This window comes from Balaenoptera borealis (assembly GCF_965194805.1).
Source record: "Balaenoptera borealis genome assembly, chromosome: 13".
NCBI lineage: Eukaryota > Metazoa > Chordata > Mammalia > Artiodactyla > Balaenopteridae > Balaenoptera > Balaenoptera borealis.
Window position 1 is genome coordinate 44490120 of NC_138870.1, and position 17845 is coordinate 44507964.

Genomic DNA, 17845 nt, shown 5'->3' on the forward strand with positions numbered 1-17845 from the left:
GGTCAAGTTACATGTGCTTGAGGATGCTCTATTCCCCCAAGGCTGTTTCTATGTTTTTCTGCAGATGCTCCAGACCCAAGTGCCCTCCACGGGCTCTGAGCTGGTCCTAGAAGCCCCCAGGGAGGGAGGCTTTTGGCATGAGAGAAGTCTCCCTCAGCAGGCGGGGCCCTGGCCTCCTCAGGCCAGGCGGAGTCCTGGCTCTGGCTCAGCTACCTAGCCACTGTCCCTCTAGGGCTTCTGAGATAGAAGGTTCCAGACATGTGACTGTTGTCTCCAGGGCCTGGTTAGTCGAAAAAAGGCTGCAGGGGACTCAAGAGGAGATGCCTTGTGCTTGAGGAAGGGAGAGGAGTGGATGCTTTCCCGAGACTCTTTGGGGCCCTGGATAGCTGTTAGCGTATTTGACGCCATCTTGGCCCATACAGCTCCTCCAGTCCTTCCCCTGACCCGACCTAGGGCTGTACTGTGCAGTAAATTACTTCTCTGTCATCAAGGGCTTTGTAGTTAACAGATATTGTTTAATAATCATTAGGAACAGGTGGCCCCTATGCTCTGTTGGTCCCCAAGCAATGATGACAATCTTCCCTGACATATTCCCAGCACCCACAAGACTAGTTACCCATTCATAAACCTTGACTTAAGAATGCACGTCCTGTTTCCAAGCACCTACCTCTGTACCCCAAATTAACTCTAAAATTGTCCCGATGGCCCCTTGGCGTTGTGGAGTGCAGGTGCAAATGCTTCCAGATCGTTGTCTACCCAATCTCACCCTGTGAGTGAGCTACCCTGTAATAAACTGATCCATTGATTAAATGGAGCTGCCTGCCTCGTTTTTTGGTTTCAAGATAACTTCTCAGTTAGGTGGGCACTTTTTGTTCCCTCCATCCTCCAACTGGCCCCCAAAATACGTACTGTTGTCAGCCATTAAGTCAGGGTTCCTTTCCCTGTCTCCACACCCCATCCTGAGCCTCCCTGAGATAGACAGAGCCTGCATTGGGCCGAGGACATCTCTGGGGATGGTTGTTGCCCTCAGGAATTGTTCAGGTGGAAGCAGGTTACAGGCTTTCTCCCCAGCACCCAGGTCACAGCTCTTTGGAGATGCTTGAAACGCCTTGCCTTTCCATCAGTCCCATCAGTGAAACCACTGTGGCCGACTGGTCTTTCCCTTCCACACTGTGACCTTTTTCCAGATCAAAATCAAGTCAACAATAATAGTTACATTTATTGGGTGCTTACTATGTGTTGGGACCACCCTGAGCTCTACATCCATTATCTCATTTAATTCTTGTGATGACACCATGATGCAGTTTCTGTTTTACAGATAAGTATAGTGAGGAGCAGAGTGGTTAAGTAAAACTCCCAAGCCACACAACTTGTCCAGGATAGGCTGGGATCCAGTCCCATCCTTTCTGATGTCACCGTGCTCTACTGCTCTGGTGGGGAGGAGTCTGGGTTAAGAATCAGGGGTCTACCGCCAATATGCATAGTGTCTGCTCTGTTTCTCGGCTTTCCCACGTCTAGATTAGGAGACTGGAACTCAAACATTTCTTGTGCATGGCAATTCTCAGTCTAACTGTGACATTTCACTCTGTCCCCTTTTGCATTGTCTTGACTTTGGGTCCCAGAGCGCTGGGGAGGGAAGACTGGGGCTTGGGGAGGTAAGGGGTGTAACAAGAGACCATGGGGGATGGTGGGAAGCAGAGGCGGGGTGGAGGTCCTGTTGCATGGTGTCCGGGGAAGGGGACTCTCATTCTGCCCTGGAGTAAGCACTGTGGGCGCATGGAACCTGCTCCCGGAGAACTCCATTTCCAAGGTCGCCCTCTGAGCGTGGGTTAGGACACAGACTCAGTCAAGACCTAGAGAGCTCGGTGACATTTTTTTTTTTAACATCTTTATTGGAGTATAATTGCTTTACAATGGTGTGTTAGTTTCTGCTTTATAACAAGGTGAATCAGTTATACATATACACATATCCCCATATCTCTTCCCTCTTGCGTGACATTTTACTGAAGCGATTTCAGGGAATAGGCAGGCACAGGGAGCAGGAAGTTCAGAAGGGTTTGAGCCGTCAGAACGGGACTGACTTTTTTCTGAAATCATGAACTCTGTCTTCTTTTGAGCAGTATGGCAACCAGTCTGTATTGCCTTTGGAGTGAGTTTGGTCTTGAATACATGGCAGGTGTTTTGAGGGCTTACAACTCTTTGGACTCAATGGGGAACCACCCTGTGAAGGCCACTCAAAAAGATCTCTGTGTCTCCCTCACTCCGCTATTCCACCGCCACCCTACCTCTGCTTCCTTCAAGGAGCTGAGTTCATGCCAGCTCAGGGCAAGGAAGAACAAAGGAAGAACTCCCTCTTTCTTCCAGATCTGCTATCTTGGAACTTCCCTGTGGGCAGGGAATCTGGTGGAAGGCCTTAAAGAGTTTCAGCTCTGGCCAGAGTTGGGGACAGGCAAATCCACACCATAGACATTTCAGAGACAGGGAGATAGACACACAGGGTGGTAGAGGATGAACCGAAAAGGGAGGGAGGGTGAGGGAGAAGGTGGAGAGGGCAGGGTTAAAAGGAAAGAAAACTTTCCAGAAGAGAGATGTCATGGCTAGCTCAAAGGAAAGAGAAAACTCTTGAGCCTGGAGGATTCTTTGGGGGAGGACTATTTCCCAGGGCAGTTCTGATACAGGCTCATTGGGTTCCTTTCCCTGGTGTGTCCGTTGCAGGGTCTGGGGCCAAGCTGCCTTGCCCACACCCTCACGTGAGTCTCCCTCCCTCCCTCCCCATCGTCATCGGGACATTTCTGTTTGGGACAGTAATTCTAATATGGTCTTAAATGAGGCAGATGTGGAAGGAATCTGGCTCTGAACTCTTACACAATGTAGCCCCAGGCCGCGGAGAAATTTTGGGTTCTTGATTACATGATTCCATTCTGGTATGAACAGTGGAGTTGGTAATATTTTGAAGGGTGTCCCATCTCCCCAGCTCACTCACTCTACTCCAGCTACCTGGGCCTCCTCTGAGCGTTTCTGGATCCTCAGTCCCTACAGATTATCCTACACCATCTGCCTGCCACTGTCCCCCTGTTGTCAATTTCTCCATCCCCCCGAAATGGTGTAGTGATTCTCTCCGTGCTGCCCACCTCCTCCACTGTAATGGAAGCTCCAAGAACTTAGGTCCTTGATTGTGTTTGCCCAGCACTGTACCTGAAGCCCTGAGCTCAGTGTTGGGCTTATAGAGGCACACAACAAAACGCATCTTCAGGAGAGCCAGTTAATTGTGCTGTGTGCTTCCAGAAGCACCCGAGGGCTCACTAGATGCCACTTGATGTGAGTAATTGCATCATCCTGCAGCCGCTCTAGGAAGAGTCGCAGGTAAATCTGAGCTGGGCTGGGTGAGCCAGGTTGTTCAGATAGTTCTAGGGAAACCACGAGTGACAGGCAGTTCTTTTGTCTGACCAACAGAACATGCTCGAACTTTTCACATCGTCTGACCCACCAGCTGCCCTGGGAAACCTCACATTCTCCCTTGGTAGGGGAAGCAGCGTCTGCCCCGTCAATTCTAACTCAGGCATGCAGCGAGCGTCAGAGAGGAGACCAGGGAAGGGGCTGGCAGCCTCTGTGCTCTGCGCTCCTCTCCAGAAGCGGGGAGCAATCAGCCCCACTTACCGTGGCGTAGAAAACCCTCAGGAAGTTGATCTGGTCCATTAAGGCTTCCACTTTGGCCTCCAGCTCCACCTTGTTCATGTAGGTGGCATCCACATTCTGGGCACAGAACATGCTGTCACTCTGAGTCTCACCCTTCCTGGGCTAGCTGGCCGCTCTGTCTGCGAGTTAGGCTGGAGAACTTCAGCTCCCACGGAGTAGAGTGCTTCTCTATCCCAAGCTATAGATGGAGTGGAACGCAAGGGGGATCCAAACTCTGTGTGCACCAGGGCTCTCAGGAAACGCCCACCTGCTCATCAGCTGGTGCCACGTGGAAAGACCTCCCATGTCACCTCCATGCTGTGAGGACAACCTGGCCCATCCTTGGCCCTTGGGCCTCCCTGCCTCTGGACTCTCCCAGCCTCCTCCTAGGATTCCCCTCCTCCTCACATTCTGCCCATTCCTCACCTTCACGCACTGCTTCTCCCTTCTTCCTCCTTCTCCAGATTAGCTCCGGGGCTGATTCTCTCCCTTCCTCCGCCCATCCCCGCCCAGCAGAAAGGTCCACAACTCCTGGAGCTGGTCCCTGTCCTGCACCCATCCCTGAGCCCAACTTGAGGTCCTACAGACCCAGCTCATCACAAGGCCCATTTTGCTTCCCCTTTCCCTGCACTGGACCCACGTGGCGGAGGGGGCTGGTGTCGGGATTTACAGCTCGGACTTGGGTGCCCTGGATCCTGACTCGCTTCTGGTTGTCTGGGTAACCTGCGGCAACTTATTTAACCTCCACAAACCTGAGTTTTCTCACTTCTAAAGTAGAACCTGCTTCCAAGATTGGCTGCGCAAATTAAATAAAGCCTTGTATACAGGGCCGCTGGCTTAAGTGACAACTGTCACTCCCGGAAGGGGCCGCCTGGGCCTGGAGGCAGGACGGAGCATCCCTGTCTCCTCACCTTCTTGAGCACCACAGGCTCATTCTCCGCCGCCGTGCGCCTGTTGATTTCTTCTTCGTTCCTGCGGGAAGGATGAAGTGGATGGGTGTTCGGAGCAGGGGTTCTGGGAGTGAGGTCCAGCAAGGGGGTGGGCTGTAGGTGGGTCTCCAGAGCAGACTGGGAAAATGTGCTGCTGTAGCACTATTCTCCTGTTTGTTACACATGTGCCCCCCACCCCAAATCCATCAAGCAACCACCCCTGTCCGAACAAAACCCAAACTCAAAACAGCACAAAATAGAACCACCCCTCGTTCTTTCTGAGGTTGCTTTCTCACAGCTTTGCTCCTAAGAGGTCCCATGAAGGCACGGGATGCTTCCTTTTACCTCACGGTCTCGCCCAAGCCAAACAGCGGCCCTGAGGGGAGGAACAGAGAACAGCAGAGGCGGACAGCCTAGGCCTAGGCCGGTGCCTGCACCCCATGGCACCCTCACGTTGCGTCACTGTTCTCTTCTCAGCCCCTGACCCGCAGCCTGGGAAGCAGATTCTTCAGGCTAATAAGAGACCTCTCCTTTGCCCCCTCCACCAAGTTTTCTCATCTTCAATTTGCCCCTAAGCAGCAACCCCACTACCCCCTGCCCCCCTGCTCACTGATCTCTGGGAAGGAAGTTTTACGTCTGCTCTAGGTAACCCATTTCCCACCCTACCTCCTAAGCATCAGCCAACCCCACCCTCTCGGAGGCTCTGGACAGCTGGGCTGTGGTTGGGCTTTGTCTCTTCCGCCTACCAGCTGAATAACCCAGGGTAGGTCCCTTAACCTCTCAGAGGCTTTTTCCCCGTCTATGAATCAGCTTGTTGTTATGTTTTTAAGACCACGGAGTACTAACCCACGTGATGGATATAACCAGAGTCTCCCTGGCTTTTATGTTGCTTCTATTGTCCAGAGAATTTTCAGTACTGTGCCTTCTTCTAAGTTCTCTGGGAAAACTGATCTGATTTTCCTTATTGTTTCCTCAAGTTGTCTTTTCATTAGATCTGAGCATCTTGGCTTCACCCAACTCCATGCAATTGGCCTTCCGTGTTTCCCAGTTCACAGTCCCTCTGCCAGAGGGCAAGCATCACGTGGCCCTACACAAGCCTCTTAGACACCTGCCACAGGAACATCGCCATCCTTTAACCAACAGCAGACTCCAACAGATACCCTCACCCTCATATCCCTCCAATGTACCTCTTTCCTTCTCAACCTTGAGCTTTTGTCTCCTACTCCAGGAAGCCTTCTTGGATTGAAACACTGTTACCCCACATTTGCATGATCTTATAAATTACCCATCTGCACTTGCTTCTCTTGTCTATGTTTGCGTCACTACACGCATATACCTAATCATCAGTACAATAAAAATAGCTAACATGTATATGCCAGGCATTGGGCAGCCTACTAAGTACTTAACATGCAAGTTTTGCTTTAATATTCTCAATCCCCCTATGAGGTGGGTACTATTAATATCCCCTTTAACAGACAAAGGAACTGGGGCTTAGAGAGGTTAGTTTTCTTCAGGTCATTGAGCCAGTAAGCGGTTGAGCAAACACTGTAAACCTGACTAGATTCTATAGTGCTGTTCCACAGAACTTTTGTGGTGATGGAAATGTTCTGTATCTGCATCCATTATGGGACCCATTAGTCACATGTGGTGACTGAGCACTTGAAATGTGGCTAGTGTCACTGAGGGACTGAATTTTAAATTTTATTTAATTTTAAATTAATTTATATTTAAATAGCCCCATGTGACTAGTGGCTACCATGTTAGCACAACTCTAAAATCTGGACTCTTACTACATTATACAAACAGTAACCAAAACTTATCAAGTCACTTATTTTGTTTGGACCAAGAACATTAGATATAAATTAAAACAATAAAAATAAGAAATTATTTGTATCTATAGGCAAGAGCATACTGCTATGTTTAGCGGGGTGTGTATGTGTGTGTGTGTGTGTGTGTGTGTGTGTGGTTCCAGGAAGAAGGCAGCAAATATGCCTCCTTTTTCTTCATTTCCCAGCCTTGGCCGGGGTTGGGGTGGATGCATGAACACTGTGTAAGTCAGCAATGGGATTTAGTTGAACAAATGTGAGCATGAGATTCTACGGGTGTAGTTCATAACTCATGAGTTGCTACTTGTATAACCTTGGATGAGTTGGTTGCTATCTCAGAGTCTTACTTCTTTCATCTCCAGAGTTTGCAGGGTTATGTGTATCACGCTCTACGTGCCCATGTTAGTTTTCATCTCTAAGCCCAGCCCCTCCTCAAAGGCTCAACATTTTTTTAAAAATTAATTAATTTATTTATTTTTGGCTGTGTTGGGTCTTCGTTTCTGTGCGAGGGCTTTCTCTAGTTGCGGCGAGCGGGGGCCACTCTTCATCGCGGTGCGCAGGCCTCTCACTGTCGCGGCCTCTCTTGTTGCGGAGCACAGGCTCCAGACGCACGGGCTCAGTAGTTGTGGCTCACGGGCCCAGTTGCTCCGCGGCATGTGGGATCTTCCCAGACCAGGGCTCGAACCCGTGTCCCCTGCATTGGCAGGCAGATTCTCAACCACTGCGCTACCAGGGAAGCCCCGAGGCTCAACATTCTTGACTGCAGGGTCCCAGTTCTTCTCCTGAGTCCACCTCCGTGCCCTAAGCGTGTGCCCTGTTTCCCACTGGCCTGGACACTTCCGGAGAGCAGAGCCTCCCCTGGAGCCTCAGGGCTGAGCCGCCACTCACTTGCTCTTGAAGTCCTCCACCGCGTCCTGCATGCTTTTCAGCTCCATCTCCTGCCTCGAGCGCTCTCCCCCCAGGCTGTCCAGCTGCTGCCTCAGGTTGTTGATGTAGGCTTCAAACATGGGCTCAAGGTTGGCCCTGGTGTCTTTATGCTCCTGCAAGAGGCTCCACTTGGTCTCCAGGACCTTGTTCTGCTGCTCCAGGAACCGCACCTGGACGGGGGAAGAAGAGAATGAAGTCTGGAGAAACTGGGGAGGCAGAGCCAGACACCCCAATTAATACGGGAGAGAAGAAAAGTATGCCCGTCTACCAATGATATAACTGACAACTCCAGGTCAAAATGGAAAAGCCCATCAAGCCACCCCGATGTTCTCTGGGGCTCCCAGAACTAGTGCAGTGGGCCTTGGAGACTTTGATGCGGAGCCTCCATTCCTGGGGTAAGTGTCTCTACAACACCTGCTCTGGGTTAGGTTAGTTTGCCCAGGGAATTTAACAGCTTCACTCTTCCCTCTGTGTTGACTGAACCAGCCGGCATGGCTCCCAGGGAGGATGAGGGGAAATTCCCGCAGGTCCTGCGGGGCAAGCTGGCCCCACCTGCAAATACCTCTGCCCCCGGGAGGTGCTCGCTGAGCGGATGCGCTTTCCCACAGGGAGGTCGTTGGGTGACGGCTGCGCTCTGGCCGGGGCCTCTCCAAAACTTCCTGCCAACCCAACCGCATGGACCAGATGCAGCCCCCGGCTCACTTTGTCAATGAAAGAGGCAAACTTGTCATTGAGGGTCTTGATCTGCTCCCGCTCCTCTTTCCGTACCCACTGGATGTTGGGGTCAATTTGCAGGTTGAGGGGAGTCAGGAGCCTCTGGTTGATGGTGACCTCTTGGATGCCTCCAGGGGGACAGATGGAGAGCCCCCATAGCCCCCTCCAGTTCCGCCCCCATAGCCAAACCCACCACTGACCCCGATCTCTCTGCTCGCCCTGCCATCAAAGCCACTTCGGAAGCTGCTGCTGCAGCCACTGATGGAGACCCGCTTGGTCCCCCTCCAGGTTGTAGAGGCTGAGGCTTCCACAGCTGGCCCCAGAGCCGCTGATCCTTCCCAGTCCTCCACTGCCCCCCCCCCCGGGGAGTGGCCCACAGAGACGGAGATGAAGCGAGAGCGGCCAGTGGCTGGGGTGGTGGCCGAGGCCGTGCTGAAGCCCCTGCGGCTGCCGGTCTGGAAGGTGATAGCGGGCTGCCTGGACGTGGTGGCTGGGAGAGGCTGGCGAGGAGAGCTCCTGATGTGGGTACGTGTGGAGCGGGATGGAGGAGACAGGGCAGCTGGGGTGCCCTGGCCCCCTGGGCTTTTATGGGCCTCTGGGAGGGGAGGGGCGGGGCGTGCTCAGGCAGGCCCTCTGATGGCATCTCCTTGGCATCCACCAACCCTGAGCCCACACTCAGCTCCCCTCTGGAAACAGTGTAAAAGCCACTGGTTGGTTCCCTGACATCCCTCCCGCACGTGGAAACTCCTTTCTAGTTGCAACTTGATCAGCAGATGAATGAGAAGCAGGTAAATTGCTTTCAGTCTCGTCCTAATCATGCATCTTATAATGGACTCAGAAAACACTGCCTCATTTCTAAACCGCTCTCCTAGGCCTGGGACCAGCTCCCTCTTGTCCAAACATCTTGTGTCAACCCCAGCGACTGCAGTTCACTGTTTCCTGTTCCTTTCTGTCCCTCAGGTGTGCATCTTATTCCTGAGCACTTTCTGGGCAATTATCCCCCCTCCCGACCCCGTCCCCAGCTCAAGCAGTCCCTCCAGATCTTGAAAAGCCTGCTCTACACTCATCTTTATCGGGAATCCACCCGTTTTGATTGCCCCTTTATTTTACTCTGAAGCTGCCATCTCTATTGCACGGGTCACACATGACATCCTGGGGCGTCAGTGTGTGTGTCCGTGAGTGCACGTACATCCTGTCCATTCCTGTATAACGTGACCCTCAAGGCCAGGTCTTCTGCCTGCGTGGAGAGTAGTTGAGAGAGTGGGAAGATGGGTTTGAATCCCAGCTCTGCCACTTCCTAGTGGTGAGACATGGGGCCAGTCATGAAACTTCTCTGGGCCTCAGTGTGGGTGTCTGTAAAGCGGAGTTTGTGATGACTATTCATGGCAAAACAGCTTTTGCAACGCTGAGGACATGTAAATGCTGAGCCAATGTTTGTTGTGTCTTCTTTCCTGATATAATCACGCATGTGTGAAGGAAGTGCCAGCAGGGCGTCTGTCCTGAGCAAGGCCTGCGGGGATTCGAGAGAAGCACAATACACATTCTTTTTCTTTAATAACAGGCTTGTGGTCCTGTTGGGAAGACAAAATGAAAGCACACTGAGTAACTTATGAAAAGGTGGTACGCAGTAAAACACCACCTCTTGGCTCTGTTTCAGGTTGCCTTATTCCAGAAGTCTCCCTGATTGGCCACTTTTCCTATTGATGGCCAAGGATCCTGACCCTTTAATCCTTCATCAAAAAGCCCCAGTGGCTACACTGAGTAGAGGACTTGTTTTTTGTTTTTTGTTTTTTGGGTTGTTTTCCCTGTTAGTCTTTAAAAAAATTTTTTTTAAATATTTTATACAATTTTAAAAGGTTACTTTCCATTTACAGTTATTACAAAATATTGGCTATAGTCTTCGTGTTGTAAAATACATCCTTGTAGCCTATCTTACACTCAGTAATAGTTTGGACCTCCCACTCCCTCACCCCTATATTGCCCCTCCTCACTGGTAACCACTAGTTTGTTCTCTATAACTGTGAGTCTGCTTCTTCTTTTGTTATAGTCACTAGTTTGTTGTATTTTTTAGATTCCACATATAAGTGATATCATACAGTATTTGTCTTTCTCTCTGACTTATTTCACTTAGCATAATGCCCTCCAAGTCCATCAATGTTGCTGCAAATGGCAAAATTTCATTCTTTTTTATGGCTGAGTAGTATTCCAGTGTATATATATACCACATCTTCTTTATCCATTCATCTGTTGATGGACACTTAGGTTGCTTCCATATTCTGGCAATTGTAAATAATGCTGCAATGAACATAAACACGTGGAGGTTAAACAATATGTTATTAAGCAATCAATGGATCATGGAAAAAATTAAAGAGGAAATCAAAAATTACTTAGAGACACGGGACTTCCCTGGTGGCGCAGTGGTTAAGAATCTGCCTGCCAATGCAGGGGACATGGGTTCGAGCCCTGGTCCAGGAAGATCCCACATGCCGCGGAGCAACTAAGCCCGTTCACCACAACTACTGAGCCTGGACTCTAGAGCCCAGGAGCCACAACTCCTGAGCCTGCATGCCACAACTACTGAAGCTGGCACACCTAGAGCCCGTGCTCCACACCAAGAGAATCCACTGCAATGAGAAGCCCGCATACCGCAAGGAAGAGTAGCTCCCACTCGCTGCAACTAGAGAAAGCTCGCGCGCAGCACCGAAGACCCAATGCAGCCAAAAGTTAAAAATAAATAAATAAATTTATATTTAAAAAAATACCTAGAGACAAATGAAAATGAAAACATGATGATCCAAACCCTATGGGATGCAGTAAAAGCAGTTCTTTTTTTTTTTTTATTCTTTAAAAATCAAAGTATAGTTGATTTACAATATTTCATATATACAGCAAAGTGATTCAGTTTTAAGCAAAAGCAGTTTTAAGAGGGAAGATTATAGTGATCCCTGTTGGTCTTGTTGACTGTGTCCTCCAGCCCCTATCCATCTAAATTGATAAGGAGTCTCCAAGCCTTCTCCGTCCCCTTTTGTCTTCATCTCACATCCCGGGGGTGGGGGTGGGGGCGGAGTCAGACAGAGAAATATTTAGATCTTCTTTTGTCTTGCTGACTTCTTGCTTCTTGCAGTGGCTTTGGAGGATGGGAGAGGGAGAGAGAAGCTGAAATGTATGCCGTCTCTGTTTTGTCGATGAGGAAACTGAGTCCCCGCTTGGTAAATGAAGGAGACCAACATTGCTGAGCTAGAGAGAAGCAGAGCCACGTTCCGTGGTCTCTCCACACAGGGGTCCTTTCAGAGGTGCAGGTGATGGGTTGGCAGATGCTCGCCAGCCTCAAGCAGCAACTTGGCACTCAGAGCGGCGGTTCTCTGTTTTCTGGGCTATTTCCTCCTTGGGGCTGAGGCCAGGGAATGGGCCTCTCCTCCATCGAGAGATTGTTTGACAGTCTCAGTTTCCACAGGGAACCCGTGAATCATAGCTTTTGTTGATACAGGCCAGGAGGAGCACAGGAGTTCTCTTGCCTGGTTGCCAACGGGTCCAGATCCCAGCTGGGGTGGTGAATGCGTCTGCGGTGGAAAGAATAATCGTCTTTGTGTTCTGTACTCATGGCATGATGATCTTCCTCCCAGAAGAAGGGACACTTGTTTCCTGAGCCATGCTGAGGAAACTCTTCAGAGCTTTCCAGGGGACAAAAGCTGGTGAAGGGGCAAGGCTGGGAGGGCCTTCGCTGGCCCGTCCACGGGAATGGGGGTCACCGCAGCTCTTGCCCATCAAGCTTCCTGTGCGGAGGATGCTCCAGGCTGCCTTCCCTCCTGGGTCATGCTTTTCTTTCCCAAACCCTCTCCTGGGAGCCTATTCCAGGCATTGCCGTCTCATCCTGTTTCCAATCTTGTTTCCCTTGGCCATCACCTCTTGTCTGGGGTTGCCCACTTCCTTCCTTCCCTCGCTCCTCTCTCTAATTTTCCCACCTGGACTGTTGTTTCCAAAGCTAGATTGTCTTACTCGTTGACTTTGGTGAAATAGATGGAAACAGATATGTCTTACCTCTCTTTCTCCTTCACTCCCCCTCCTGTGGCCTTTGACCTTCACTGTGACCTTTACCCTGGTGGACAATGTCTACCTGAATGCCTAGGACACCCCGGCCTCCCACTTTGAAACCTCAGAACTTAGAGACTATGACACCTCTGCTTTCCTTCCTGCCAAAGAGGTTTCTTGTTTCGATTTTTAACCTCCTTTATAATTCTGCTTTGAACTCTCCCCGCAAGAAGCCTTCTCAGATAAACCGTGCCCAAGACCAGCCCCTTCACACCTGTTCCCTGAGCAGGCCTGTGTGTGGCTTGCACATCGTGTATTGTTCCTCCTGCCTTGGTTTCCTGGTGGTCTGGAGGGTTGGGGTGTGTCCCCTTTCCCCTGACCTGCCTCGTAGCACCCTACAGAGAATTGTGACTGCGGCTCACTGGACATAGGTTGTCTAATTTAAAGAAGAGCTTCAGGAACATATTCCTTTCTGTTCTCCAGATCTCCTGAGTTTCTCCAACACTGTACTGTTGGGTCTATCTGGGAGGAGTTTTCTTGAGGTTTGAGGAGTCGTGGATTCAAAAGCTATAGTATGGGCTCTGGTGCCCAAGGCTGGGAGCTCCAAATTCCTCCACTTCCCTGTTCCTGCACCATCTGCTTGGGTTGGTCTCTCCCATCCTCAGAGGGATGCTGAGGCTTTTGGCTGTGGTGGATTTCAAGGAGACTGACCCGAGATGGCAACCAGGGCTTGAAGTCAGGGGAAGAGGGGAGGAAAACATGGAGGCACACCTCCCAAGGCCATGGGGGTGGGGGGCACACCAAGGAGCTTTGGCTTCCAACCAGGCCAGGGCCAGAGTAGGGCAGGCTGGAGGGGGCAGAGGGGATTGGGTCATCCTCTAGAGCAGGCTGGCTGATGCTCAGAGCCAGGGTCCCTGGGTACAGTGTCCAAGTCCCCAGGCCTCAGCCACCCACCCCCAATCCCTCAATATTCTAGATCCCTCCCAGATAGCCCTCTCCTACTGTCTCAAGGAGTTCTGCTTGTAGTTAAAAACTATTTATTAGCACTTGCTATATGCCAGGTGTTTACTGATCCAGGCACAGGAGATATAGCAGTGAACAAAGCAGACAAACCCCTTCCCTCCCGGAGCTCACACTGAAAGAGAAAGGGGGTTGGGGCCATCTGGAGGTTCAGTCACAACCTGAGTCTTACAACTTCTGGGGACTGAGTACAGAGATGATAATTCTGTTGCAGGGGTACCTGAGACATCCCACCAGAAACACTCTTCAACTTTGACTGTTCCTGCCGGGGCAGCCGACTTCCTCAACACTTGGCATCTCTAACAGGCACCACCCAGCCTGCCTGTACAGGGGTCAGACCTTCCACCACATGGCCCCTTTGCTCCTGCATTCAGTGGCAACAATTCCTCTCCAAAGGCACTAAACGTGCCAACTGACCTCAAGAAACCACCGAGATTCAGGACTTGGGATGTGTACTTGCGCACGGCCAGATCTTACCTGATCTGCTCCCCTCCATTGCCCACATAACCAGGGCTTTCACTCAGGTCCAGATTCAATGGGCAGGTACAGAGCCTGGTGCAGATGGGCAGGTGGCCCTCAAGGCCCCTTCCTCAATTTTAGCAGCAAATTGGAGTGCTCTTTCCATTCAAGCTTGTGCTTAAGAGAAGCAAGATGGAGCAGCCCCTTCCCTCCATGATCAAGAGCTTCAGACACACCCAGCAGATGTGCACGTACAAAGCATGGACGGACACATGGCCACCCACGTCCTAAGAACATTCATGAGACGATAATCTACACATGAATGTGGTGTCTACTGGGTGCGTCGGGATAGAGAGGTGAAGCAAAGGAGCAGAGTCAATCTTTAGAGCTGAGGGAGGCTCAGAGAGGACAAAACCAAGGACAGGAGCCACTGAAGGCCACACAGTCATCTGGTAGACCAGCCAGAGCTCCCGATCCCTTCTGATGCCTTTTGCCCCGAACCTCCCTCACATCATAGAGCCAGTGAGAAAAGCCCCCTTTGCCTGGGAAGCACAGCTGGGGTTCTTCCTGGAGGGAGGGGGTGGTACGATGCCAGTGTCTCAAGGGCCCTCACAGTGCCCCCCCCACAGAAAGCATCTGGAAGGATTCATATGTGTCTTGGCCATCTGCCTCTGACCATCTTAATGTCCTCCCGTGTCCCCAGGAGGGGGCACTTCACCAAGTCTCTCTGGTTGGTGCTGAGGAGGAGCTGCCAAACGGGGACGCTGCTGGGAGAGGAAAGTGGGAGAGCAATGGGATGCCCCTGCAGCTCTTCCTGGGCCATCTGTGATCAGAGGAACACACTACCTAGGAATCCCAGCGAGGTAAACGTGGCACGTCGTCATGGTCTGTGGGCACAGGCTGGGTGGGCTGGGCGGTACTCGAGCACCGAGGGAGGCTCTTTACACCATCCCATTGGCTCGTTACTGGGCTTGGGGGTTGCTGTTGAGGGTGGGTGTGTGTGTCACCAGCTGGGAAGAAACAGCCGGATGTGTCAACCTCACCCCTGTGCTAGGCTGGGCACTGCCCAGTGTCTCGTGGGCTTGGATGTCATGGAAACGCTTTCTTCCTTCCTGCTTTCTAGTCTCATCCTCTCAGCCCCAGTTATTTTGACCTGAGCCTCAGACAAGATGCAGTTGTTCATTTATTCATTCAACAAATGTCTGTGGAACTTACAATGTACTAGGCACTGGGATACCAGAGTGAAGGGGGTCCCATTACCAACACATCCAGGGAACGGACCATTAGGATAGTGTCGCCGTATGGATGGGAGTAGGCATAGGATGTGTACGGGAAGCTCTGACACAGCTGCCAGGTGTCTAGGAGGCCAGGCCATGACCCTGGGGTGTAGACCCCAGGCCCTTGCTTTCACCTCAGCTCCAGAAAAGTTCATGAAGTACGTGTTACAGGGGTCCCTATTTTATGGATGAGGAGAGTGAGGCCTAGAGTCCCACAGGAAGTTGAGAGTAAATCTGGAGTTAGGACTCTTGTCCCCTGTCCCCTAGCACAGGACTTGTGCCCATGCCACCCTGATCCCTGCCGGATAAAAGGTTCTGCATGGTTCCCACCCCCAGGGGCTTGCTGGGCTGTGAGGAAGATAAAATTGACGTATTTATATGAAACAATAAAAGTCATATAAAGTGGCATACAACAGAATTTTAAGAAGTGAAATTCAGACAGTGAGCGGCATGACTGAATGCAGGATAGATGTTGAAGGCTGCAGACGAGCCTTGCTCTCCCTGTTGGCTCCAAGGACCACATTTTAGGTGCACACAAGAGGACGCAACCTCCTGAGCGTGGGAGGAGAGGCTGGGGGAGCCGGCTTGGTTGAACATTTCTCACTGATAAATCACAGAGTGAGTCCATTCACGGATCCTTGAGATGGGATTGCATTGATCTGCTGAATGCACACCCACCTTGTCTGTAAAGCTGCATTACTGTCTAAAACCTTTTGGTGACACATTATTTACCTGGGTATTTCCACGGGCAGGAGTTTCTGGATGCGGGGCTGTGTTCTCCACCATCCCCTGGAGGGCGGGGCCTGCGGAGCATCCAGCCTTGGCCTCGGAGTCCCTGTCTCATTCTGGACTGCCTGACACCCAGCTGACCTGCGGGCACCGTGTGAGCATACGCTGGTGATGAGGATGGTGACAATGACGATGGTGTTGGGAAACCAAGAGCCATTAAGCTGGGAGCGATTGGCTCCAGGTAACTGGAGAGCAGGTAGCTCTCCATGCTCTGCTTTAACAGGGTAAATATTCAAAAGCCCAGACACAGAGGGATGAAAAGTTAAGATCTGTGACTTGTTACTGCAAAAGAATTCGTCTCTTTGAAGAAGGACTCAGCAGAGGACTCTTGCAACTGGTCAGCTCTTCTTGCGTGCACTCAAAGTGTGATTGACTGATACGCAGCTTCCCTGGAGGGCTTCTAGGAAAAGCCCTCTGCAAAACCACGAGTATTTCTGTAATCTGATGGGATGAAATAGTTTTCACGAAACAGACCAGCGCCATGTCCGGGCTGCAGGTTACATTGAGCGGCCAGGGCGCTGCTCTCACCTTCCTTCCTGGAAAAGGGCTAAAATGGTGTATGATCCCACAGGCAGATGCCTCAATGCCCTCTGGTGATTCTCCTCCGGTGGATATTCTAGATATGCTCCCATCAGACCAATGAGAAACACTAATTCCTTTTAAAGGAATGCTTCAATGTGCTTTCCACTTGCCCCGAGCACTGGTTTATTAAGCAAGAGTTGGCCAGCCTGGAGTGAGCCCAGAGGTGAAAATGATGAAGGTATTGGGAAATAGGAGGTGTGAGGGGAGAGGAAAGGCATGATGCAAGGAGGTCAATCTGTTTCTTCGGCTTTGTTGTAGCCACCAGAGAATAGAATACACTTAAACTCAGCAAGAGGAATTCAACTCAGTAACAAAGGGCTTCTACTGTCTAATGGTAAACAAGGAAATCCTCTCTCCAGGGAAGTCGTGAGATTTCTGATTCTTTCTGGAATGATTGAGAGGGTGTGATTCTGCAATAAATGGAGTTCTTTTTGTTTGCTTGTTCTGTTTTGTTTTTCTGGAGCATTTAATGTCTCTGTGAGATTAGTACCTACACGCTGTACCCTGATAAGGTTGTTTAGGTATCATGGTATTTTATGGATTTAGTTCTAAAATGTGGTTTCCCTACATTTTCAAAAACTGCCCTTCACTTGAAGGAATTGACAATCACTCAGCCTCTCTGAAGTTGGACCTGCCACTGTTCACGTACCTTTATGCTTTGCATGCATGCACCACTCTTGCCTCTTAATTTACATGGGGGGTGTGTGTGTGTGTGTGTGTGTGTGTGTGTGTGTGTGTTTATGGGTGTAGTTCTGGCTCTGTCAAGTGAGAGGGATTTTTCTTCAAGGGTAGGCACATAATTCAGTTGAATCCAACATGAGCTTAATAATGCACCTACCTGCCTTTCAATTACCTGCAGTGTCTAAAAGCTAGCTCTGCCACAGGTAACCTTACACGGTATTGCTGAGTGACTTTGCTGGGTGGCTGAGTGACATAGAGCATATATGAGCAAATAATGAGGTTTGGAAAACATGTTTTTAGATGAGAGTAATACAGGCTAAAGACAGTCGTACTCCACTCATCACGCCTACATCACCAAGGAATAAACGAGAGGTCAGAGCGGGGAAAATAAGGCTGCAGAGACTGGTAAGGTTCTCAGGAGGAGGAAAGACAAAATAAAGCTTGGATGGAGTCCAGAGCTGGGGGAGGAGAGAATGGGATGCTGTGCCAGCTTGGGCAAAAGCAGTCATTCCTCATCCTCCCAGTGTGGGCTGGCATTCTCAGGCTCAAGGGCAACACTCCTTGGTGTTTGCCCTCGGTGCGGGGTATGTCACCAGCTGATGTCATGAGCCAGCAGATGTCCCATTGAGGAGAGGAGCCCACTCCTGTGTTTGCTCTTAGCACCCTAGCGCAATGGCATCTCCACTGGAGGGCAAGCACAGCCGGGAAGGGCTGCAGTGATGGGGGAGGCCAGGTCGGCCCCTCCTGGTCCACACCTGCACCTCTCCCCACGGCCAGAGGGGGAACTGATGGAGCCAGAGTCCAAGGGTGAGACCACACCGCCCTAGCGCTGGGGAATAGCGAAGATTACGAAAGGAGGCAGGTCGGTCCTTGCATCCTGGCTCTGCTTCTTTCTTGTCACTTCATCATCAGAACTGGGATAAAGTTTAGCAAGGTG

General features: G+C 50.9%; 1 protein-coding gene across 1 annotated transcript in view; it reads right to left on the minus strand.

The window, feature by feature from the left end:
- The window catches only part of LOC309609679 (keratin, type II cuticular Hb2-like), a gene marked incomplete at its 5' end in the record, with an annotated part of 28471 nt that extends 12618 nt beyond the window's left edge, over nucleotides 1–15853 (minus strand). The window contains 8 exon segments of the mRNA XM_082351379.1: nucleotides 3658–3753; nucleotides 4587–4647; nucleotides 7319–7527; nucleotides 8060–8220; nucleotides 8223–8355; nucleotides 8357–8431; nucleotides 8434–8690; nucleotides 15727–15853. Of these exon segments, the coding sequence (XP_082207505.1) occupies nucleotides 3658–3753; nucleotides 4587–4647; nucleotides 7319–7527; nucleotides 8060–8220; nucleotides 8223–8355; nucleotides 8357–8431; nucleotides 8434–8690; nucleotides 15727–15853 (1119 nt within the window).
- Nucleotides 15854–17845: the final 1992 nt, after the last annotated feature.